The 27,497-nt window shown below is 37.8% G+C and overlaps 1 protein-coding gene across 2 annotated transcripts; it reads right to left on the minus strand.

Moving 5' to 3' along the window:
• Window positions 1-702: 702 nt before the first annotated feature.
• Window positions 703-26,521, minus strand: tmem229b (transmembrane protein 229B). 2 transcript variants are annotated; one of them, XM_038293392.1, is made up of 2 exons: window positions 26,215-26,521; window positions 703-5,468 (listed from the first exon to the last, which is right to left on the minus strand). In XM_038293392.1, exon 2 carries the CDS (start codon window positions 5,438-5,440, stop codon window positions 4,823-4,825), a length of 618 nt encoding a protein of 205 aa, XP_038149320.1. In that variant the 5' UTR covers window positions 5,441-5,468; window positions 26,215-26,521; the 3' UTR covers window positions 703-4,822. The 2 variants fall into 2 exon arrangements, with proteins under 2 accessions (XP_038149320.1, XP_038149321.1); XM_038293393.1 differs by lacking the exon at window positions 26,215-26,521 and adding an exon at window positions 17,997-18,215.
• Between the last annotated feature and the right edge of the window lie 976 nt (window positions 26,522-27,497).

The following is a 27,497-nucleotide window of genomic DNA, read 5'->3' on the forward strand; positions in this document are numbered from 1 at the left end:
ACGGAGATAATGACAAAACATTTTCAGTCTGCTTCATCACCTGTAACAAGATGAAAAAAGAACAGCACAACCAAAAGACACGGTACGAGACATACAATAAAGCAACACCTTGAAACTATCGCTAAAGTAATATTAAGTCTGACATGTACTCTGTGTTACCTGAAGATATTTATTTATGATGAAAATAAAGTAAGCCACTTGGGCAGTGGTGTTTTGATGTCAAATATGGCTCCCTGCTCTGACCAAAAGAGAGATGTTTATTGGTGATTGACAAAGCTCTGAGCTAAAAAGCAAAAAAAAAAAAGGCTATTTAAAAGTTATTTGAAATAATCTGCAGTTGGAGTTTGTCTACAGAAAACATGCATTTTAGGTTAACCTGTCCCTCTAAATTTTGTGTGGGTACATTTTGGCTTTATCTATTTTTAACCTCAAAAGTTAGACTTTTTTTAACTGCAACATGATTTAAGTAATGTGTGGTTAATATTATATTTAAAAAAAAAATACAATTTTCATCATAAAAAGAGATTCTATATAAAACAAAAAAACCAACAATAACAATACAAAACTATTATGAATACTGGACACGGTTTGAAAATGATGATCAGCAGGAATTTGTTGTAATCATTTGATCAAACTTCATAAATATGACATTGTCCACATTTTCATGAATGTTACCCCAAAAAAAAACACGCAGACAAAAACGCATGGAGGACATTTTTAATCTATTAGGGTTCAACAGCGATGATTTATCAAGAAATAATATAAAAAGTGTTACACATTTCACAGTTCTCACACCCACACACATTAAAAAAAACAATACATTTTTCACTTTTATCCTCAAAGACCTATTATACAGTACAGAGATTTCTAAAATCAATGTGAGGGTCAGTCAGGTCAATCTAGAGTTTGGTGGAGCTGTTTTAGACATGCACATTAAAAGAAATGATAATAACATAGATCCAGATTGCTGTCAACAATTACTTCATGCAAATGCTCACATGGTGTCTCTGTATGACTCACATATACTGCTTCACAGACATATATTGCAGTGAGTGCATTTAGGTTAGAAAGTTGTTAAGACATTTACTGCAAATGAATTAAACAGAGATGTTCACTAAAAGGTAATAATAGCATCGATAGTATTGCTTTTAGCCTAATGAAAAATGTATACAAGGGTGAAAAGTGCAACACATTAACCAGCCACTGGGTGGCAGCAATGCACCTCAAATGTATAGTTGCTTTGTACTCTTCTCAGCTACTATAAGGGCAGACATTACCATTAATATTTAAACATCCATACCAGAGATGATTCTATGACTAAGAACTTTTGAACCATTACTAAGTTTTTTTTAGTTATCTAGATTCTGCTCTAATGTTTTTAGTCTCTAACAGGTTTCAGTATTATATGTTGGTTCCCAGTCCTTTTTTTACAGGAACAGATGTAGTGAGGAGTCATTTATCTAACATGCTTTGTACTTGAGTAGTTCCAAACCTACTTTAATAGGATTTTAAGTGATGGAAACACGTGGTTTTTACAGGTGAATATCTAAAAAAGAGGGAAGTTGAGGTAAAATGAAACAATGATCTTAAGCCTTCAGAGAACACCTGGATTTCTACTAATATATGGTTTCACACGGACAACCTCCAATGTTTTTGTGTCGGTGTAAAATGGGTTAAACACACACAGCTACCACACATTTAAAGGTGTATTTTTCTTAAAGAAGCTTCAAAAAATTAGTGCAATCATTGATTTCTTTGCAGTTGGCACAAATGTAGCTACCTTCTGTTTGGTTTTACTTTATAAACACTAAATAAAATGCAAAAAAAAGCAGAATTAGCAGAAAATGTGAATTCTTTAGCAAGGCACTGGCCATTCCTTTTTGTGAGTTTTTTTTCTCGTTTTTTTAGAATAGCCTTTGCTATTATCTAATGAAAAAAATTGAATTTGTAATTTAGCCACATAAACAGAGAATGCAGAGATAAAAAAACATGATTTTAAATAAATATGAAAAAACAAATTATAATGAGGCTTTTTTTATTATTGTGACTTAGTTTTTAGAACATGGTTAGTAGAAGAAATTGGTATGCTTCCACTTTATTAACTAGAAAACACAAACACACATATATGTTCATAATACACAGAAAAGACAGTGGAAAAGCAGCCATGCAAAGCCATGACCTGCTTACATATAGTTATTGGTTCAACATGTGGCCCAAGGACACTTCAACATGCTTTAGGGAGAAAACTGCAGATCCATACTGATAACTGACAACCTGCCCGTCATTCTATTCCCACATGCAGCAGTAAGGTTTACGTTATGACTATTGATTAAACTCTTAGTAAAGGGACTTAAAGTCTTTCCATGCATTTTTTTTTATTTACTTCAAATAACCATGTGTAGTATTTTCCATGGTGAAAGTCTGCTTCTTGCAGATGGATACATTCTTAAAGGTCTTTGCAGAATTTAATGGCAGCCTGAGGATAAAAATGCAGCCAAATAAACATTCACCAAAGTGTGTTTGTGTGCATCCTTGGATGTCTGCTTTATTGCTTCCTTGCTATGGAGCAACCACCCTGTTTCACAGGGACATTTTTTTCTGTTGCACAACATACTAATGTTTACATTAAGTGTGCTAGTTTGGTGCAATGTAAAACAAAAGACAAACATACATTGTTAACAGTAAACTGGAGGCTACATGTCAATTTTCCACTTTAAAATCCACTTTATAATGCAAGAAAACCATTTCATACGCATCACCTTAGAACTAATGCCAGAACCGCATACTTTTATCTTTTTTCACAATTGCTTTTGTGTATTAATATAGACAAGGAGTGATTAGAAATATTTTAATCTTTTGTAGGATTTAATCATATTTTGAAAAGTTTTCCAAAAAATTCCTTTTACCTGTGATTTCATACGTTTTTGGTTCTGATCCCCATTTAGGTTACTAAGACATGAGTCAGCAGTTTCTTACACGTCAACATTATTTATAGTATTTCTTATTCAACGAGATATTCAGCTTTTACTTTTTAACCAACGGGATGTTTTTTAATGTGGTAACAGACGACCTCAGAAAAAATCAACATATGACCTGTAAGACAGGAATGGAACAATTTGGTGACTCATGAGCTTTACTTTTTTATTGGTCAACTGACCCAAATAGGGATAAATAAATCAGGAAATTCAGAAATTTTCCTTATAAATAGAGTAAGATCCTAATCCTCTATTTCCTTGCAGCATTTAGGTACATTCCTGAATCACAGCTGAATCTAATGATTGGTTATTTCCTCTGCATGCCATCCAGTCTGGAAAAGTCCTGCTAATGAGCCAATTGTTTTATTCAGAGTTGTTGGAGCACGGATGCATCCATAAACTTTTGGACAGTATATTTCAAGGATTGGACGTATGGAGACCCCTGCAATAACTTTATAAAATTATACCAATACAAAACTGAAGCTCTGAACCAAATGCAACCCGATGTGATACCAGAACTGCTTGTATCACTTCTGGTACCAGACAATCTCTTACCATCTGATGTTAAGTCAGACTAAACATTCTTGCTTCAACTTTTTTGAAATTGTTCTCATTGGATAAATACAGAACAACTTAATAGAAACATCGTCTCTAGTCAAATACATTATTTTAAGGAAAAAGGAGAGATGGAAAGTTTGAGAACAAAATCACAACTAAAGTCAAGAAGTAATCCAGGAAGTTTAACGATGGGGACAAACAGATTTGTTTGGTTACTGAACATCAGATTAGCTATAAAGAAGGTTAACAATGTTTATGTTTTGGATTGACCATTTAAAAATATCTATAAAAAAAAGCCTTAATCTAAATTTAATACCAGACAATTAAAAGAAAAACTGTATCTATTTATAAAGCATATCTAAATATCTGGATTTATCTGTATCTATTGGAATCATTAGCACTACAAGGGGGCAAATGAGAGGTTCTAAAATGCTACGGATATCCTGATAGTCTGTAGACCAATGGATTTAAGGAGTTAAAATTTTTTTTTTTTTTTTAAAGAAACACGTGTTTTGCTAAGAATTGTAAATAAATAATTAGTAAATCAGTAACTTAGTAACCCTACTGAGTAGAATATGCATCTGCATGTATGTGAAGACTGCTCAGTTGGAGGCATGTAGAGGCCCTGCTCTTTGGTGTACTAAAAAGAAAGAATACATTTTCTAATTGTGCATACCTATAATAAACTACTTATTATAGTACGATAGTGACAAAATAGAACAAACATCCTTCAGTATTGATGACTACATCTATGGATATCATATTGCATATTTACTCCAAAGATTGTCTTTAATATTACACATTTGAATGTTCCTTTAAATTTTAAGAAATGCCAGCACTACATTATGAGATAATACTCCATGAGTGCATTACTTAAATTTAAAATGTCTATGGAGCAAAGCAGTTGCTGCTTCATAGATTGATGCATACTTGAAAAGCAGAAATACTGTTTTGGTTTTTTATTATTCTTTTCTTGGAATAATAAGACTGATCTCTGCATAAGTGCTTTTTTAAATACAAAATCCAAACTATAACAAGGAGATTTAATGTGTCATCCAGATCATTCAAGAACCTAGCCTTGGTAGGGAGCCCCGGTGAAATGGGTGGATGTAATGAGAACAGAACTGATGGTCTGGAATTAGAAGCCCTACTTAGATCTTTATTTTCTAGCTTCCTATAAGCTCACTAACCCATTCTTTAGAGCTGTCTCTCTGTGTCCCATGTAATAAAGGGTGAGAATTGCATATGAAAAAGTATCAGTGACAGGTCTAGGTCCCCTGCACCATGGCTCAATCAACTTTAAGGTAGCCATTTGTACTAAAGCCACTTCCCCTCCTTTGTTCTCTTTGCCTGTTGCCCTCCAAGGATTCTCCGACATCTCGTCCACCTCCGGAGTCATGCCGAGGGGTCGACCAGCCGTCCTCAGGCCCTTCATGAAAGCGTAGCCGCAGGGTTTTGCAGATGACAAAACGCTCCACCATGAAGGAGGCGCAGAGCCACGGCACGGCATACTCTGCCGTAATCAACCCCATGAAGTTGTAGTGGAAATCGGAGTAGTCCCAGGGGCAGGCGTTAAACTGCCGCAGAAGCAGCCCAGTCCCAAACTCCCACAGGTAGGTCCATAATGTGTAAATGAAGCAGCGCAGCAGTACAGGGCAGCGGTTGCGCAACTTCAAGTACATCCACTCTACAATGAGGATACAGGTGCCGTAGATGAAGAAGGCCCAAACGCTGGTCACGCCGGGGAACTTCCAGTTGCAGTTTACTACAAACTCCCAGGCAGCCGTGAACATCACTTCACAGAAATAGCCATGGATGGCGTAGAGGTACCAGCGTGAGAGGGCCGTGAGAGGGGCTGGCTCCCTCGGCGTTTCTAAGGCTACCATCGTTTCTCTTGTGGGTTTCATTCAGATTTCTTAATTCTATGCACTGGACCTGAAATCACAGAGTTCAGAAATTATCATTTGAAAATCTTGCTTCACTTTATTCAACTCCTGCAAACCTAAGAACAGACACAGAAAGGACATTTGTATTTGTTTTTTGCTGTAACTTTGCTTCATGGCAATGCTTCTAATATTGTTACAGTAGGTCTGGTTACAGAATTTATCTATCACTTTATTGCTTTCTTAGTCTCAAAGACGGCTGGTTTTTATACGAATTTCAGCAAATAATGTGTGAATTATTCCTGAGAGATTTTACAAAAACTTTAAAGCTCAATGTTAGTAAACCTTAAACACATATGGCATTTAAATAACAACAGAACCATTTTACGCTATTACATGCTATCAGATTTTGCTAAAGGTATTTGCTCACTAATTTAGATAATTAATTATTTAATCAAGCATGCAGGCCGTTTCTCTGGACATTTGTGAAAGATACAAATGGAAAGATCCCTTTGCAGTCCCACAGCAGGCACACCTGTGGTGTTAAGTGGAGCAGGGATTATGGTTTGTTTGTTTTTCAGGAGTTGGGCTTGGTCCCATATTTCAAGTGAAAGGGACAATAAAGGCTTCCGCTTCCCAAGAGATTTTGGAAAAATCCATGTTTACAATCTGGTGGAAATGGATTAAAGATGGCGCCCCTTCCTTTTTCGACATGACTGTGGACCAGTCTACAAAGAAAGGTCCATAAAACACGATTGAGAGAGTTTCTGTGGATGAGATTGAAATGCCCACACAGAGCCCTAAACCGATATATTTATAACAATAATACAAATAAACTGAATATAAGTTTTGTATTTTGTTTTCTCACAGCTTAACCATTGAAACACAGACAAAACTACAAGCAACACCTAAATGGTTCACCAGAAATGAAGGAAACCTTCCTACACAACTATAGCTGCACCAATATTTATCAGCAAAAAAGCAAAACAAAAAAAAAACCTGTTGGGTGACCTGAAGGGCATTAAATATAATTACCAAATGTCTCTGACGTTATATTCTGGTTTGTTTGTTTTACTCACTGCTGGATCATTGTAGTACTCCTGTTCATTTTGTGATAAAGTAGTTGTTGCGGAGAGTCTAGTTTGTTGCCTTTCGATTTTACTCTCAGACAGCTTCTCATATTAAATACTGTTTATTTAGCAAAAAGAATTTTGGATTACCATGATCTGTCCATGTCAGGAATCCAGTTTTTGTGGGTTGTTTCTGTGTTTCCTTTTTTCCTCCACCAGGTGGTGCCCTGTCCTCATTGGGCCTCCCTGCACACCTGCAGCTTGTTGCCTCATTACCTGTGGGGTGTTCTTAAGCTGCTGACTGTCACTACCTCAACGCCAGAGTGTTTGCCAGTTTCGGGTACTCTCGCCAAGCCGAGTTTTGCTGAATCAAAATGAGTTTTTGTCTACCTGAGTTTTAACATTGTTTTGTCTTTGCCTCTAGGCAGGAAGTCATCCTGCAAACTGGATTTTTCAGACCTTCTCTCTAGTGATGGTGAGATGAAGCCTCATGAGGGATTGAACCGTTTGGCCAAATTGCTTCAACGATCCCCACAGTTCATGAGGCTTCATGTGAACATGTCACCACCTACTGGTGGACAGCAGAAATACAGTTAGTAATAAAATCAGTGATTTTTTTTGCAATTGTTTTTCTTTTTTCCCCTTTTAAGTTCCCTTGAAATTGTTAATGGTTGGTGTGTATAATAAAATCTTTTGTAAGTTTTTTTTTAAGTGTAAAATTTCCTAGAACACTCATTTAAGGTGCACTGTTTTTCTGCCATTTTAGTGAAATAAACTTTTTTTTTTATCAGGTTGGAAGTTGTGTTCAACCAATCTTTTGACTAAACCGACCTAATTTACCCAATCTATATTTTTACTCGGGCAAAACAATGCAAATTAGTCTCATCAGCCAAAATAATTAAGTTTAATCGCAACTTTCAAAAGAGAAAGACCATCAACCTCTAGAGTGAGAGACTGTCTCTTACAGACAACGCCACTCCTGTAGATAGTCTATCCTAGGAGAAAATCCTACTTAATACTAATGTGTTAACACTGACGTGGTTCGGTGGTTTGCTCAAATTTTGATCATTACATTGTTTATTCAAACCAAATTAGCTTTAAGCAGCTACATTGGTTGGAAAAACAACCAATTTATTCTTAGAATCTATCCTAACTTTATCCAGCTGACAGAATCTCTCCTCCAAACTCCCACATCTTGACTGAACATTGAGGCTGTTTAGATGTCTGTCAAAATTCTTGCGCATCCCGAACCACATACCGAAGCGGTCACGTGGTATCACGGTAGCGAGGCCTTGGACGTCATCAATTTTGGCCCCTCCTCTAAATGAATCACGCCTCAACACGCGCTTCGGGGAAACGCCCCCTCCATTACTCGACACACGCCTCGAAGCCTCGGCTCATCTCATAACATCACTACTTCTCTCCCTGGAAGGATCAACCGAGCTACAAACTGAGCTGGGGTTCAAACAGGACGTTTGGATCCACTTTCCCTAAGAGATTGTTTGAGCTTCACACTGAGAAAGGGATTCATCTCCACTACGACCCGTTCAAGTACCGCAGGAAATCTGAGTGGCAGTCAGTTTCTCCGTTCACCTACAAACAACCGCATTCTGGGTAAACCATGTTCCGCCCTCCACCGAAATCAGACAAACACTGGGACTACAGCACACAGACTGGAGTCAAGGATTCAACAACTTCTCTGGGAACGTGAGTCAGCAACCAAATCCTCTTTTCCAAGTTCATGAGTCCAATTACCCACTGAGCCTGAACTAACCGTTGTGTCTTCCCCTCACTTTTCAGTTCCGGTTGAGCAGTGTTCAGAGCAACACTTCTCTCTGAAGGATCTCTTTAATAAAACCTGTTAAACCTTTTCCCTGGTCTCCCTGTTTGGTCTTCTGCATTTGGGTCTGAACCTTAGTAAAACCATGACAGTCCAGCAATAATTCTTCAACTCCATTTCATGATGGGGCAAAAATTTTAATATTCTCCAGGCAATATGGGAATTTTTAGAAAATCTTAATAAAGCATTTATATTGCCTTGCAAAACTATTTGCATGCATTCAGATTTTAATTTAATTTAAACTCTCCAGGCAAAAAGGCTCATTGTTGCCTAGAGAACTAAAATTGAACATTAAAATCTGAATGTGTGCAAATAGTTTTGCAAGGCAATATAAATGCTTTATTAAGATTTTCTAAAAATGCCCATATTTACTTTACAGTATCAAAACACTGCCATGCATTACATCCCATTTTAAGCTAAGTTAACTGTCCAAAAAAGCGCTGCTTCCAAAATTCAGCAAGATTTGGTGTCATCTCCAGTAACAGCCATCTGGCCAAATCACCAGTGAAATCTTGAGGATTAGCAATTTAATTGTAGAGGGTGCTAAGCCATTTTTAAATTAAGCCAAGGCAATGAAGCACTGCAGGCATCAGCAGATTTAATTAAAGACTGGAGGGTTAGGATGCACTGAAATTGCTCGACCTTCCTTCAGCTTGAGCTATTTACACAGCGAGGGGGGTTCTTATGTAACCTATAACTTTGTCATCTGACCGCCGACATTACTATGCTGGGGCTCCAACTCCTGCAGCTTGACAAACATTTTGTGCTACCATATCAGGTATCAGAAGTCTCATGCAGGATCTGGCCTCTTTGTGGCTCTACTTAATACACCCTGTCTTAAATTAGGACAAAGGTGAATATAAATGGCGCAATGTTGAATTTGAAGAACATTTACTTAATAAGGCCACTCAGTTTGTAAAATTCACCTCACACTGGCTCCAGAGGAAACTGATAAGGTAACAACAATTATGCATAACTGTATAGTGCATTTGTACCTTAGTAAGAGGTTACAAGTACAAAAGCTTGTTTGAAGAAAAATAGCTCTTTTTTGGTCTCTTTTTGTCTTCAAAGCCTGGCTGTGGCCCAGAGAAAGTCCAGAGGGATTAGCACATTTACTCCAAACAAGGAACAAGGGTTTCATGTGATTAACTGGGCCACAGCAATAGACCAACTGACCTCCTTAAACCCATTATTCCATCTTTTCTCCGGCTGCCTGGGAAAAACACTACCGGCCCATGAAAGTCAGACTGGGGTCAAGCAATACCTTTTAAGTGCTGCGGGCATTCATTCATAGTTCAGCCTGCTATAAATGGGAGTATTTGTTAGATAGAAGAATACTGAATTTATGTCTCTTTCACTTCTATATGCAAGTCAAGTTACTTTGGAAATTTCCACCATCATGGCCCTGTTTCTCTTTATTATTTGATTTTTCACAGATGTTTGATGCTGAATTAGTTCTACACACTTTCTACTGTTTAAATTGTCTGTGGTTTTACAATATTCATGTGTCAACCATGACTATGGAAGCACAAATTAATAGTACTTTTACAAAATATAGAAAGTTCAGCTGGTAAAATGTATATTAGCTGACGTTAGAATAGTATGCCCATTAGATTCAGACAGGGTTGTCAGAGGGGGTCTGGTCCGGGGATCTTTTCCCTGGTTTTTGCAGATGACATGGTTCTGCTGGCTCCCTCCTGCCAAGAACTACAGCATGCACTAGGGTGGTTCACAGCCAAACCCGAGGCCATAGTTCTGGTGGCTTGTCCCCTTCATGTTGGTTGAGTTCCTGCCTCAAATGAAGGAATTCAAATGTAAGAGGAGATTGCAACTGCTGCTAACGCAGATGTTTCACCAGTCTATTGTGGTGAAAAAAGAGCTGTGTGAAAAGGCAAAGCTCTCAACTTACCGTTCGGTAGGGCTGCAACTAACGATTATTTTAAAAATCGATGAATCGGCCGATTATTTTTTCGATGAATCGATGAATCGGACAGAAAATATTTTTAATATTAACCTCTTTATTCCAAAATAAACATTTTAGACAGAACAAACAAGCACACAAGTAGAGGTTGCTCATTAACTGTACTCGTGCAATATGAAAAATAAATGTTTGTGTTAAAACTACGCAAACTTACATGAGAAATGTAGCTGTACATCCACAATATATAGGGTACTTTGTTTCATAAAGTGCAAAAAAAGACATTTTTGTTTTTAAAAGCCCCTAAGGGGTTCAAACAATAGGCCCCCCCATTTCAACAAATGAGTTTTTTTAGACTAGAAGAGTTCTGCCTTTTAAGACAGGAAAGTATAGCAGTTAAAGTTGCTACTTGAGAAAATACTGAACCATAGAGATAAAAATAGCCCTGTGATTCAAATTATAAACTGTATTTGGAATAAAAATGAGAGAACTAGGGGTGCTAAAAAACACATCCTCCAAAGACAGATATTTACATGGGAATGTGGCAGATAATTAATTGACATATTACTGATCTTGCTGGATTTTATTCTGCTTTACTTCCATAAATTGCAGGATCTTCTTTACTTTATCTTTGCCAGAAGATTTAAACTTTAAAAGCCTTGCCCTCATAATTTGCAAGTTAATTTATTTATAAAGTAAATATAAACGCTGCTTAAGCTAATTCAAATGAAATTAAAAGTAAACTAAGTAGCCAACCTTATCACTGTCTGTAACCTACTAACACGGTAAGGAAAGCATCAGATGAGCTACCTGAGAAACTAACGTTACGTTTCCCCACTTTAAAACCAAACAAACATGGTGCTTCCGTGCCATGTTAATTTGTTTTGACAAAAGTTGCATGTTACGACTTTTGTCACTTTACAAAGCGCAGGCTATTTTTATTATTGTGATCAATTTGCGCCGTCAATCCCGGCGCATGCGCGCTTCATTTGCAGTCTGGACGCTGAGGGTAAACATCCTGCGGCTCTGCCTGCAGCGCTGAGAGGGACTCCTGTGGGAGAACGGGGTTGGGATGGGGGAGGCGCCCCACGGCAGAGTAGGAACGATACATGCTTTCACGTAAGAGTCTCCAAAAGCCGCCAGTGACACCGTAAAAAGTCGCCAGATTTGTCACTAGATAGTCGCTGGAGGGGTCTGAAAAGTCGCTGAGTTGGCAACACTGCACCTGCGCCGCTGACTCGCTCTGCCGTATTTTTTTTTCTTCCCCTGTTTCAGTCAAGTGGATGTGATGACGGCGGCGGCGGATGACACATTAATCGCGCGACACAACTAATCGATGATGAAATTCGTTGCCAAAGCTTTTAAAAATCGATTTTTATCGATTTTATCGATTTGTTGTTGCAGCCCTACCGTTCGGTCTACCTTTCAACCTGTACCTATGGTTATTAAGGGGCTGAAATGATCTTTCTGTGCAGGGTGGCTGGGCAACCCCTTAGAGAGGAGGAGCTTGGATCAGAGCCGCTTCTCCTCCACTTCGAGAGGGGTGCTCCCTGAACGTCTCCCTCAGCGGGTGTTCCATGTACATCCCACCGGGAGGCATCCCAGGACACGCTGGAGGACTATGTCTCCCAGCTGGCCTTGGAGCACCTTGAGCTCCCTGATGAGACTTCTGGCCAGTAACCCGGTCCCAGGTGAAGCAGGAGACAATGAGTACTAGAATAGAATGCACAACAGGGACGGTACTAGCCTGCTAACATTAGCTGTCATAATGGTGTAGGTGGATAGCAGAGTCTTGTCCAGGGGAGGTAGCTCGCCTGTGTTGAGCAATGCATCTATAGAGACGTTGTTTGGTTTCTCAAATATAAGGATCTGAGCATTACTCACTGCACTGAACTGCGTACAACAAAAATCATACAACACAGAGATAAGAGTTGATTTCTACCCACTATCATCCCAATCCTCAACGCCATGCAGGGGACCAAAACATCTCGCCTGGTTAGCCAGGCCAACAATGGCCCTAACCATTCCGTTTACAGAGGCATGGGCCAACTCTGTAAGGAACAATAGCGGAAAATAAAATTAGCACTAGATTAAGCAATAAAATAAGAATGGAAATAAGGAGTTTAGGAATCCTTAAAGAGTGGGCATCTATTTGATATGCATAGTTATCTGGAGGTGGGAATGTTATGAACAGTAACACTTCCTCCTTTTTTCTACAGTTTGAATCCATATTTAATTCAGCACCCATACATATGAAGAATTGCTTTTAACTGCAATGTGAAAACTGTGTAATGCTAAACCTCCTGGCAAGCCCACTGTTTGCACAGAGACACAAAAAGACGAGGCGTGAACTCGCATAGAAGAAGACATTTTTTAAGGTTTTTTTTTTTTTTGGTTTGTTCTGTAACCTTCGTTTTTTTACATTGATTTAAAGCAAATCAAATATTGGAAATAACATATAATAATGTTATTAGCCATAGTTCTATACTTTCCAGGTTTATTATAGATGATAATATCTCTTTATTACTTGCGTGTGGCAGTTTTCTTATGTATGTCAAGGGAAAGGCAAGGCAAGGTGGGTTAATTTGCGTTGCGCAATTCAAACAAAAAGCCAAACACGGTGTTGGCAGTCCCTTCCTACGTTAAAGTCCAGGCCCTCTTTAAAATCATCCCTCCAAAATCACTTTGGTGGTATTAACATCATAGAAATCAATCTGATGCAGGTATTATTGTAGTACTGTGCGATGTTTGTTTGGCAAAAGATTGCAATAATAGACCAGCATAGGAAGGCTGTAATGTTATGTGTCACGTTTTGTTTCTCCTATTGGAGATTTTCACTTTCACTCAAAACTATTGCACAACCACCTCAGCATATCATTATATTATCACATACTTTTACACCCAATATCAACAAACCCTGTCTGCAAATTAAATCTATTGACCAAAGCTCTTAACTAGCCGCTGTTTCAATTTAAAAAATCAAACAAAAACAATTGACAGAATGCAGCCCAAGTAATAATACAATTAGCTTCTCCAAGTTAAACAAGAAAAAACCTTTTTTGATAACTCCAGTCTGAAAAATATTACCTCACTTCAAGATTATCATCTTTTAAAACATGCTGGGACTTTTATAACGTACTCTGACAGTGGAGCCTGATGTATAAAGCTGCTGCTTTATTTGCTTAAGACATTTGAATATTATGATTAGGGCAGAAACATTTAATCGGATTAATGGTGATTAATCGATTATTGAAATTATTGTCAACTAATTAAGTAATCGATTAATTGTTTACTGAAGTATTGAGTCTCTAAAACATGCCTTTAGCTGACAGAGCTACGGTATTTATACAAAAATTGTAAAAAAAAAAAAAAAATACTTTACCTTTAAGATAATAAAAATTCCCGTCTGTCAAAATGCTCTATCCAGAACTCCTCAAGTGGAAAGTTTTAGTTTCACCTGGTTTAATTTTTAAAAAAGTCTTCTTAAAGGAAGCTTTTGCTATTCGATTATTAATCAATTAATCAGAAAAATTATCCACAGATTAATCAAGTTACAAAATAATCATTACTGGTAGTTGCAGCCCTAATTACGACATCTGAATGAACAACAACATGAAAGCAAAGTCACATCATTACTGTACATCAAAAGAATATAATTCTTATATGTCTATTTACTGATCCCATCATAAAAATTTATTTTTCTATCATTTTGACCCATTAAGTCAAATAATATTTTTGATAAAAATCTGAGCAAATATGATTAATTACAAGGAATTAGATACATTCCTTAAATGTGTCCCAAATACTTCATCTAAAGACCAAAAGTAAGATGTTTTTGGAAGATTTATGGGAATTTCTCCCCAGAAGTACAAAGTCATGTTCTAATATATTAACATCTCATTTAAAATTGATAAAAATCCTTTGAGTATTTCCTGTTTTTGGCCTTTTTTTAGCAACTGCGACCTCTTCTCTCCACACTACAAAATCTAAAACTGATTCCTAATTACATACCATGCTAATGACAAACTGCTTCCTGTTATTCCAGACAGGGATTATTGAAATATTGATGGTGACATATTTAAAGGCACCCAACTCGATAAACCTTTGATAATCCCAGGAACATAATATCATTCGCACCCAAACAGTCTTAGCTGACAGAATAGCTTAGCTGTAACCTTATTGACCTGTTACCTTATCATCAAACAGCTAACTTACCACATAGTATTTTATGCTGTATTCTGTTGTTTGGTACCCAGCTCTAAGCTATTGATCAACATGGTCCCCTGCCTACTCCCACTGCAATGACCCCGTTTGGTATCGCACTTTATTGAAATCTGCAACAGAATAGCAAAGTTTGACGTTTAGAATCAAAGCACATTTTATAGAAATGCCTGAAAACTAAAGCACTAGGGTCTTATAAAGTTTACTGATTGTGTGCTTTCAACTAAAAAAAGGCAATAAAGAAAAGTCCTTACTTGTGATAGGAAAGGATAAGATCTCAATATGACAATTAGAAAGCAAGAAGACAAAAAGTTGATACAGAGGGTAAGCTAAGGTTGAAATTAAAGTTCTCTGTATGCTGACAGCCACATGCTCTGACACCTAAAACACTGAGGAATCCATGAAGCAGCATATATCAGATCATCTCCCGCACCAGTGTGCTTCTGAGTGTGTCTGTGGCACCAGTCCCAGGTCACTTTGGGAGGCTGCTTCACAGAGAAATCTGCAGCATCCAATGCAGGTAAAAGCCAGTCAACCAAGGTGACCTTAGCAACAAGTCATCTCTGATGACAGACAGCATCAGCAAGAAATTTGCTTTTTGCTTTAAAGGGAATGTTTGGGATTTTTTAAGGGAGGTTCTCCTAAACTTTAAGAAGCTCTGAGTTTCTGAGCTTCAGTAGATACCTATCTATGTTTCCTCATTTGGTAGAAACATCTAGTAAAACGTCCGACTTCCACAGTCTTTAGGAACTTCAAGCACTTCAAGAATGTTTAAGCTCCTACTACATCTGTATTACAATTACTGATCCTTCTATGTGAAACACAAACTGAGAGTGAAAAATGTAAAGTATCTTTGAGCTAATATAAATAAAAATTAAGACGAATAAAAAAACAAGTATTCTATCTATACTGTCCAGGTTTGTAGGAAGGCTAATTACTTTTACTGCGCATTATCTTCCATAGGGTAATAATTATGATGGGAAACACTTAACATGCTCTGTGAGCAGAATGTGTGTCAACAGGTGATCCTGGGTGGTGCAGCCTCTCCTTCTTCTAGTTCTTGTGTAAATACTCAACATCTTCAGTGTAAATAAAGCCCATGCAAGCATGGTGAGAGCATAATGGTTCAAAAAACAGCTGGAACATTTGCTATAATTTGTTTTAAGTTACAGGATTTCCTCTGACATAGAAGTTTGCTTTTTTCTTGGTCTGGTCTGCTCACTTTTAGGCTTCATCCCCTGGAACCAAACAATCTCTTTATATGATTTAAAGAATATTTTATATACTTTAAAGCTACAGTGTGTAATAATTACAGGGATATACAGTCAGAAATGTAATATATTATACATAACTATGTTATTTATCATCATCTACGAGCTCAGACTCTTAACCTTAATATTTGCGTTGCCTTAGAATTCGTTATTTATAATTACATAGGAGCGGGTCTCGCAGCCATGGAGGCAGACATCTTTGCGCTACGGCAGCGCAGAGCCAACAAACTAGCGATTGCGAGATCGCCAAAACGTCACAACGATGTAGAAAAAATAACGGGTATATTTATTATCTTAAGTCTACATGAAATCTATACCCTACTCAGACTAATGAAATACTATCTGTAAAATTATCTATGTAAACAAACCTCATCACTTGAGAAGGTAGGTGATGCGGACGTACTGGAAGACATTTTGTCCCGTAACGCTCGCCGTACTGTTGGGGAGGAGAAGCGGTGGGGGGGAGATGTTCATGTTGCTGCAGTCTGACCGCTAGATGTCGCTAAAAGTTACACACTGTAGCTTTAACTAACTGAACAAATCTTAACATAACCTCACTTTAAACATCCTGAACTACCTGTTTAATTCCAAGAAAATTGACAACTCAGCAGATTAAAGACACCGTCCATATTTTAGTTCATGGTTTTACCAGAAAAGACTAAGATAGAAGAAAAAAGTTCAAATATGAGATGTTGATATGTTGTTTACATTGATTTGGTTTCCACTTTAATGTTTTTCATTTATTTTATATTGAAAAACTTTTTCACAATAAGGTGAAATTTGAAGAGCAGAGTGTGAAAATATGCCTTTTTGTGTTAAATGTGATCAAGTAAACAGAAATTATATACATAAACATCAAAATGATTCAGTGAAGGAATTAGAATCTATTTCTAACATGAGGATAAATGAAAAGGTAGAAGATATTCAGTTTAAATATTTAAAATGAGTTAGTTTTACTTACTTTAAATGGGGTAAAAACAATCTTGCACTAAAATTTTAACATTATCACAAAAAAAAACAGGAAAATAGATTATGATTCAGCCTAAACGTAAATCTATTCTCATATCATCTCCTTTACGGCCACGATGAGCAACGGGTCGAGTCAGGAGGACGAATCAAGAGAAGAGAGATGGACAGGAGAGGGGATGGAGGAGAGGAGGAACTCATGAGGCGGCACAAAATAAATCGGCCCCGATCGATTGCAAAGACAGGTCGATTAGCCCTGAAACAGCAAGCTGGCCTCCACCCCGAGGGCAGCGTCTCCCCTTTCATCTGGACTCGTGCAAAGAACTAAAACTCTGCTGCTGAGACCAACATACCCAGCTTCTGTTATCAGCTAAGAGAGACTGATGGTTTATAGTTATTTTAACTTTATTCTTTATCTTTTCAGACCGCTCTCATGCAAAGAAGACAAGAAAAGAAAATCAATAGCACATTTGTTCAGTTCCAAACTGTTGGTGATCTCAGTAAAAAGCTGAGTTTTCTCCAAACATCATAAAGGCACAAACAGAGAACGGCCGCTTTAATAAGGAGAAAAATATCAGTTTTATGTAAAGATTACACTGATAACAAGACAGATGTATCGCTATTTTAAGAAAACAACTATTATAATATTAGGATGGTATTACTTCATCTTTAAGTTTTTTATTTTTTCCAAAAATCTATGAATTTGTTCTAATAAATAAAGATTTGAACTTAATATGTTATTAAAGCAGTTTACCACATACAGTAACTAGATCTGTTATCTAAGAGCCTTTATATCTACAGAAGGAGCTGTGCTGGATTTGCAGTTATGTCAGTTTTATTTTATTTCACATGTTTTAACAGAGGCCCAAAATAGGCTAATAAAAGCTGCTTTACTTCTCACACATCATGCATTGAGGTGCTTATCTAAAGGAAGGAAAACAGTAATGGCATGACAGAGAGGAAAGATAGAAAACCACGACAGAAAGACAACAAGAACTCATGGAAGTGTAAGAAGGACACAAGGAAAAAAGGATAGAGAAAAGAAAGGATGTTAAGAAGGAAGGATGGAAAAAAGAAAAACCAGAGTAGCCTGTAAGGAAGGGAAGGGGTAAATCCAAAACTGGGAGGGACATAAGGAAGGAAGGATGGATGTAATTAGGAAAGGACATAAAGACAGGAAGGACAGAACATGTAAACAATTGACTATTGCATGAGTTCTACAAATACCAATATTTTTCAATGGTTTATCTGTCTTTTTACTTATCCAGAACTGGAATACAAAGAAATTCCATACCTTTGCAGAATTTTCCAGACTAAATATTACAAACAGTCCTTTAAGAGCAGTCTTCCAGCTAAGCTTAAGGAAACATTTCGTTCCATTTCCCCTCTTCTGGTTTCCAGTTTCAGTAAGCAGCTCAGTTTAACAACAACATTGGACCTCAGGTCATATACAGCACACTGTTTTTTTCCATTGGTCCATTATAGCATGCTGAGGCAGCTCCGTGGCGTGTTGGGTGAGGTAGAGTGATCGAGTAAATCTGAGCCACACAGCAGGTGGCGGCTATGATGTTCGATATGGGAGAGCCTTACATCGCCACTAAGCAGCTCCATGCAAAAGCTTCTGTACCACTTAGCCTTCACCTTTGCCACATTTCTTCAGAATTTCATGTTATATACAAGCAGTGCAAACTAGAGAGGGGGAAGAAAAATAACACAAAGGGTTTTATTTTTTTCAGACACCAAATCGAAATTGATCAACCTTTTGCTGCCATTGGGACACATTTCTAGCAGCTTTATGCTACGTTCACCGCGGACGCAGCAAGAGCAGCAAAATCGCTTCTGCTGCTTCATTTTTGCTGCTTGTACCAGTTAGTTCTGACGCGCGGCTGAAGCAGCTTTGCTGCTCTGGCTGCGTGGTGCAAAAGTGTGTCTGACGCGCGTTGGGCGGAGCTACTCTATCCTTTCTCTGCCTTGCAGCTATATTTGCTGTGATCAGTGGGAATAAAGTAGTTTTAATATGTTTTTAAGTGGGAAAATCCACCTGAAAACTTAATCAGTGCAGTCAGTTCATCCAGATTACCATCCTGCCTTCCAATATTATTTCTGTCGGAGCCACTCAGACCCCCACATACCAGCGGTGCGCTGTCAGTAGGAATCCCATTCAACAGCAGCCTCTGGCCGGGTCGCCTCCTCGCGGTTCACCCCCGCAGCTGGTAGGTGTTTTTCATCTAAATAATCCAAACTGCAGGCACCAGGATAAAAAAAGCGAACATATTCTGCCCGCAGATTTCTGCATTTTAAGTTAATTTATGCGTCAATAAACTGTTTCAGAGGAGTGATCATAGTGCTCTGTGTCATCAGCGATGTGTCTCTCTCTCTCTACCAGCTCCCAGATCAGCTTCTCTGATTGGTTGACGCGGCGCGTCGAGCAGCAAAGGTAAAATTTTTCCATCTCCAGCAGCAGCGCGTTTGCGGCGCGTCACGCGCGTCAGCATTATGCTGCGTTCACACCGGACGCAGCAGACACATGCAGCTTGGCATGATAAAAAAACAAACCTTCAAGCTCAGTCAGATTACATAGAGACCATCTGTAACCATCGATTTTTCAAGCTTTGCCAAAGATCATCAATTAGACTTAGCTCTGGACATTTCAGGACATAGTTATTTGATATAAACCCTTCCATGTAGCTTCCTATTATCCTGCTGGAGAGTAAACCTCCATTTTACACCGGCCACAAAATTAGTTTCATCCATGCAATAATGTCATCTAGCTCCCCTATTGGTGGTGAAGACACTCCTCTACCACAGCCTTATGCTGTCACCACCACACCTCTTTGGGTTTGTTCATAATCTTTGTTGTCCTAATGCGTAGCACCTTCTACCTCACGTTTGCTGTGTCCCCTAGATGTTTTATGGTAAACATTTATTTTAAGAGCTTTATTTGTTCCCATAAAGGGAACATTTTTAAGACTAAACAAGCAAATACCCACTCTGTCTTCAGCTCCTCAAAAATGACCAGCATCATCTTCACTGATTCACTCTCTCCTCTCATTTTAGGTCTTCATCATGCCTTGGTAAAGTTAACCCGCTGTTGATTTCCATTATCTCCAAATTAAAATCAAATGTTGTTACTGAAATACTGTACAATTGATAAAATGACAATAGTTCAAGCATTTTGCAAACATCCAGTCCTTAAATTGCATCTAAGCCGTACAAACATTACTGGTGCAAAGGTTTCCATCAATGTTCAAAAGATAATGCCTTAGCTGCAAGTTTAGCTTGTCTAATTTCTAAGGAAGCTCGTTAATGGTTAGATAAGACAGTAACAGCTTAGATGCAGCACAGCCAACAGAGGCTCATATACGTTTACCAAAGGCAAGCTTTCTGTAGCTGCAAGGTGAAAGCCTGAAGTGACGCATAGCGGCGGAGGAAGGATTTATGGAAACAAGGAGGCGGGTGCTTTACTCTGATCCAAGAGGTTTTTATTGATTGGCAAGATCTAAAACCTGAAGCCATACTTGTCGGCTAAAAGTTAATAAGGAGGTTTTTTGTTTTTAACGTTTGCATTGCCTTTCAACCAGACTGAAATAAGCCTTCATCATCATGTCAGCAGCTCTAGATTAAATCTGCATAAGCCTGTATAGAAAACACTTTAGCATCTAAGGGTGATCTGAACGACTGAACCTTTAATAAACTGTAAGAGGTGTCTCTGTCCTGTGCTTCTACAAAAACAAGAGAAATGATTAGACATTTAAAAGGTTCTAAAGGGAACCTGTATTCAGATTGCTGTGGAAAACAAACGTTTTTGCACATTATTCACTTCATCAACATTCATCCAGGGAAGATAATAAACATTTGAGAAATGCATCAGATAAACTATATAAAAAGCTTTAAAAAATGCCTTATTCCCATTTGTATAACTTTAGCACGTTGAACATTCAGATATAAAAAGCCTATGTATGGGCGGGGCCATGGAGGAAATTCTGATTTCAGAAGTGAGGGGGACGCAAGTATTTTTTTTATATTTCTAACTTCAGGATGTTTGACGATCCAATCACAGACCTGATTCAGTGGCGCATCAAATGATGGAAAAAACGGTGGGCCAATCAGGAGCTTGTGGGAAGTCTAATCTCAAGGAAGCAGCATTCAGCGTGAACTGTGGTTTTCCACTTGGTCCTAGTGCTTGACCCATGTCTTTGTACTCTGGTCTAACATTGTTTTTGGACAGTAAGAAGTTCAGGTGACCAAAACAGACATTTGGAAAAGTGCAGGGGACATGTCCCCCACAAAATTACATCCATGGACGGGCAAATAAATATGTAAAACACATTTTAAAAAAATGAACAGAAAATAACTAATTTTTGTTTAATTGAAGTTGATTCAGTAAAGGAAATACCCAATATCAAATATCAATCTCGAAAAAAATAAATAAATAAATAAAATATATATAGATATATATATATATATATATATATATATATATATATATATATATATATATATATATATATATATATATATATAGATAGATAGATAGATAGATAGATATATACACATGTATACATATATACCTTCATATACCGTATATATATATATATATATATATATATATATATATATATATTTTGCCATTAATAAGTTCACCTAGAAAACATTCTGAGCCTTTTTATTTTTAGGCTGATTTTTAGGCAGATCAAGGTTTTTTGAAACTTTTCAAGGTAGTGAGCCTTTTGTTTTTCCAGATGTACAGATATGAAGCAATACAATGCATATAATCCTCCATGACAGATGAAGTTCACCTGATTTACTGAAAATACGTGTCTTACTGGAACACAGTCTGTATTCCTCATGCCATTAATAGTCCATGATTGCTTGTCTTCTCTGACTCTTTCTAAGTTAAAATGGAAATGTAAGAGAAATTATTTGAAAATGACAACAAATTTCTCAACTTCGGTATTTATCAAAAAAAATATTGCTCTTTTTTTAATAACTTTACAAAAGTAGCGCTGTAAATGTAAAGATTGCAGATCCATGCCCTAAGCTGGGGAACATCTGCTGACAGGTAATCAGTAGCTGTGCTTATTGGCGTACTGTCACCTTTGAGCAGTTTAGTAACCTTAAACATAAGGCCAAAACTATATTTGCATTGTTTAGGTCCAAGCGGGTCCTTCTTTCAGAATGACCAAATCCAGGCCAAATGCAGGAGAGACTATTTGTTAAGACATCAAAATTTATATTACAAACACCTCCAATGTAATCTGGCGAATGTTTATCTGTTTGGGAAACTAGGAAATGCCAAAAATTGTAGATTCTGGATGGGTATAGTTGGTAAGAGAGGTCCAAAGAAAAATATTTCCTGTGGTAGTTACAACAAAATCGTTCCTATAGTACTGACTGCAGCTATGCATTGCTTTCTGCTAGCCAGCATAAAATCTCATCAACATGCACAAACGTAGTCACAATAATGTAAACATTTTTTGAAAAGAGTTGGCACTAATAGTTTGGGGGTTTACTGCAGCTCCAATGACACAGAGGCTCAGACATCTGCATGTTAAACTGTTCATCAAAAGTCTTGATTGATCTAAAGAGAAATCTGGAGATTTAAAGACATGGTCACCATAAAACCAGGGACCTTCAGAGGAAGGCCTCTAATGGAAGGATGCATGCAAGTCTGAGCTTCAGAGGTTTTATAACCATTCATTGGTCATAAATATTGAATGCAGTTTTTATGGTAAAAGATCTGTGGAGAACAACAGAGGAAAAGCTGTGACTTTCAAGTGCCTGTTGGAATAACATGTTGAGTATTTGACTTATAAAGAAAAGGAACTTAGAAGTTAAAAATTGAGCAACAGCCCAAACTATCTGAAATATGTCAGATCGCTCTGATTACTTCCATACGTGGATTTTCCGATTATGATCAACTTGAGTCATGATAGGGCACTGCCGCTTTATTTGTAGCATTCCAACAATTCCAAACGCATAAGTTCAGCGTGTGAAAACCAGCAGCAATGGCATGACTGACAGCCCAGGTTTTAATGGTTCAGTGGTTTTACGTCACCCAGCCTGGCAGCATGGGGGAAAGTTTTAGTTTCGGTCCATCCCATCGCACAGGATACAGTATGAGTTTGCTAAATAACTCAGCGATGAGGAAAAAAAAAATAAAAAAATCTAATTTCACTCTTTATTTCTTGGGGGAGGGGGGAGTTAGAGCTGAATCATTTATTTAATTTTCTTTTTACATCATTGGATCACACATTATAAGGGAATGCTGCTTGCTACGAACCTAAAACACAAATATATATATTTTGCCTTAATTAACTTTAGCTTTATTTATCAGCAGTGATATTGTTAGTGCATTGAGCATCTTCAGTGTGGCCGTACATCACTAGTTAATGCTCTCTGGAATTTATAATCCTAATTGATTAAGTCCAAAAATGACACATACTCTTTACATATATCATGCTTTTTCATTCTTGGTTTGATCTCAGATGTCCTGAACGGCTAAAATGTATGAAAGTTTGGGTTGGATATTTCAAAATTTTAATAAATGAGGTTCAAATCGAGTCCCGGTATATTAAGAGTGAAATACATCTTAATTAGCACCAAATGGAATGCTTCAAGTCAGTATAGGCAGCCATTTTTTTTATTTATTTTAGTACTTACAATCATGCTGACCCTCATTGTCGCCGTCCTGGGCAGGAACCACAATGCCAATTTTATAAACCACCACTGATGATAACAAGCAGGTGTTTATACATGTGTGAAGGTACTGGGTGCATTGCATCAATGCAGAAGGGTCACTCTTTATTAGCAGTGCTAAAATAAGGGGTCATTTCTGGATACCTCCGTGAGGCAGTTAATGCAAGGGTTATAAAATAGGCTGAGTGGGGAGAAAAATATATCAGTTATTAAAAATAAAAGTAATTTAAACATAATAGATTTTTTGGTGACAAAAAGTATGTTTTAAATATATTTGGCTCATTAAAAAAAGAAATAAAAGGGTTAGAAAAAGTATAAGGTGTGTAAATAAAGAATACAAATAAAAGTGCAGAGTTAAATTACAACAGTTAAAAATAAAGGAGAAATATATGTTCATGTCAAGTAATTAATTGATTTTAAATAAATCTCTTATTTTTATGTCTTTTGCATTTGATGACTGACTAATTAAAATGTCAAGATATTAATTAGCAATGGTGCAATTTTTAAGAGTTAATTCATTTTTTGGCTTTTTTTTTTATTATGGCAGGTTTGGTTCTCCATACAAACGACAGCAGGGATTATTTCCCCCCAAATGATAATGAAATGTAGGCTTTATGTCCCATGAATGGATTAAGAATTTGTATTTTATTATTTAAAGCTGCTGCAGGGAAGATGCATCCAAAATGTAAAATGCAGATAGATGGAAATCAGCTCTGAGGAGAAACATGATCGGGTTTTATTTGTCCGCTGATCCGGTTCTGTCCCGGGCAGCTGCAGGAGGCTGCAGGCCCAGATGCGGGGAACCTCTGCAGCTGCAGCAGGATGCACAGTGATGAGCAGTGCGGCAGCCAGCCTCTCAGCAAACTATTATTAAAAATATATGTCCCCTATCTAGCTCATGCATCACTTTCTACTTTGGGGTACTTAAAAAAAAACTTCATTATATGACATAAAAGGTGAACAGCTTTTATACGCATTTGACAACGCAGTGTTTAGTAAACTAAGTTATACGAATTTTAACTGGTGCAGCGGCGCAACTGCGCCGAACATGCATAAAATAAAATACAAAATAAAAAAAGACACTTTAGCAATAATAAATACCCCCTGAATTAGATTAGGGTTAATCAGGGGCGTTGCTAGGCACAAAGCTTTACTGGGGCACTGGCCCCCTACCGCATATGCCCATCCTTCCATACACAAATACAGACAAGCACACTGCCCCACCCTGATATATTCCTACCAAAAATACTAGTTGAGATATTAATGAGTGTAAGAGTATATTTGTTTTAACAAATATACTCTTTGTTAAAACAATGTTATAGCTGCAATGTTGAACATTTTCAACATTGCAGCTATAAAAAATAAGACATCACCAACTTTAAAAATCAAAAATTTCCTTATACACATTCTGAAGTAATCATTAATTTCTAGGTTTCAGAGTTTTATTTCAGGGGAAAGTTTAACTCAACATGAACTAAGTTTTTATTTTATTTTATAAGCATTAAAGTGTACCTCCTATTTTTCATTTTTGCAAAGCGGTCAATCACTAGACTGTGACTCAGCTTAGAAAGTTCTTCCTTTTCAACTGATAAAATAGCAAGATGATGGAGCCTGTCTTGTCCCATTGTGCACCTCAGCCAAGTGTGGAGCTTTCTCAACACACTGAATGACCTTTCACAACTCCAGCTGTAGACTGGGATTGTGAGGGAGATCTGGATGACCTGCGTTAGTGTGGGGAACATGGTGTTATCAAGCAAGTTGAAAACACACTGCATATCCTTGATGACAAGGCTGTCTTTTTCAACCATAAAAAGCTTTCAAACCATTTTGAATTAAATGAAAGTTTTTTTTACTCCAAATTTGTCCTGGGGATAGTGGGACAACTTCACTTGTTTAGGACCATCATGCTTTCCCCCTAATTCACTAATGTCCCCTTCTTGTTTGTGGAAGCTGGTTGTTGCTCCCTCATCACCTTCATGGTCCTGTCTCTCCTGTCTCTCACCTGTCTCTTGCCTGTCAGTCTCGCCTCCTCCTCCCTTTCCTACTCCAGCACCTTCATTCTCATTCTCTACAGCAAACATTAAAAAACGTAAATTTATAATTATGTAAATATCTATCATATTGCTTATAACATTCCTAATGTAACTAGTCAGCTTAAATCACTGATTCATCACGGGACCTTACCTCCCTCTCTCTCATCTTGTTTTACTGCTTCCCTGTCTCTGCTTCATGTGAGGAATTTCCTGATATTCATCTACAAACCAATGCAGTAATTTTCAGTTAGTAGCCTATAAATCATGTGGTTTCACTGGGAAAATAATAAAATTGACAGGTAAGAAACGTTACCAGAACAACGTTTCTTACCTGTCAATTTAAAAGAAAAATGCGTCGCGGCCGCACAGTGTCCCATCCAACTCAGTTGAGAGCAGCGCGTTAGTTTACCTGCAGTTCATGCAGTGACATGCGCTGACGTGGGGGCGCTAATACATCCTCAATTTGGAGTTAACAACACACTTGCTACGCATTTGAGTAGAAATATACTTCTTCTCCTGTTGGAATTATCTAAATTGATGCATTAAAGAAATGTATCACTATTGCAAATATTCATGAGATTTATACTGGGGCACAGCTCATTTATACTGGGGCACGTGCCCCAGTAAATGGGGTCTGGCGACGCCGATGGGGTTAATCTAATGAAATGCATATTTAAACAGAAATATTCCCCTAACATGCACATGTCTCGTTGCTCTGAATGTCAAAGTATAAACGTGTTGACATCCTTTTTTCTCCGCGGTCACAGCGAAGCATTTTACCTTCTGATGGATCTCTGTCCAGGCGGATCCCGCTCATCCCTCGGTCAGGTCGCTCAGTCAGGATGTGTCGGTCTGCGCGTCTCTCGGCTGTCACCCTCCTCTCCCACCACCACCCCGGCTTCCCCTGTGCGGTGTCTCCGGTCGCTTCTATTGAAATCCACACATTTCCTTCACTGCAGCGGCAGCAGCAGCGGCACACGCTCAGATGGACTCACGCTGCTCTAAGCTTTGCTTAACCGTTTCTTCACCGCAGCTCTTCGGGACTGACCGCCAAACTGCTGATTGGTGCATGATGGTCTGGAAGTGGAGCGCCTGAGCTTCACTTGGTTCTTCACCGCCGGTTCTATACAGGGGCCCACCGGGCAGTGGCACCGCCAGAAATGTTTTATGAGGGGGGCCAGATGGGGCCACTAAAAATCTTGGGTGGCACATAGAAACTAAAAGCCATAATTTCAGGGTTTGAATCTAATATTGTGGTAAATCTGCTTGTAGAAATCATAAAGTAGGGATGCACGATATTGGGATTTTGGCCGATATCCGATATGCCGATATTTTAAAACTCATGTAGCCGATATCGATACCGATGTTAAAGCTGGACAAAAATAAGTAGTCATTGAAAATAGCAGTTTTGTTATCCATTTCTGACACTTTGAAAAATAATATACTCAAATATATTTTCATATGCTGATATCAAACTGATTTTTAAAAACGCGGTATCGATCTATTTTACTTTCAAAATCTCGAGAAATTACATTGTTCTGTTACAAACTCTCGTGATATTTTGCAAATTCTTGTGAGATTTTGTTAGTAAAATAGATCGATACCGCGTCAATATATCAACATATAAAAATTTGGCAAAATTTTGTGAATTTTCGGGGGATTTCGTAGCATAACGATGACATATAGCAATATTTCATTAGTAAAAGAGATTGATATGGTGTTTTTAAATGGCAATATATCAGCATATGAAGATATTGGGATATTTTAATGTATCAATTTTTTCCCCCCGCGACTTTAGAAGTTTTGAAGTCTGTAAAAAAGAAGTTTTTGAGGAAGAAGAAGAAGTAGTATTTTTTTTTAGACTTTAGAAACTCAGAAGCTGATCAAATATCGGGTTAAATATCGGTGGGGTGGCCGATGTCCGATATTCAGTTTTAAGGCCGATACAGGCCGATACCGATAGGGGGCCGATTATATCGTGCATCCCTATCATAAAGACTTAAGTAAACACCTCCTTATATCTTGGTTTATTATGAGATTTTTAATGTTACGTCGCTGGATGT

Source organism: Cyprinodon tularosa, unplaced genomic scaffold (assembly GCF_016077235.1).
Source record: "Cyprinodon tularosa strain WSP-4 unplaced genomic scaffold, ASM1607723v1 ctg325, whole genome shotgun sequence".
Lineage (NCBI taxonomy): Eukaryota > Metazoa > Chordata > Actinopteri > Cyprinodontiformes > Cyprinodontidae > Cyprinodon > Cyprinodon tularosa.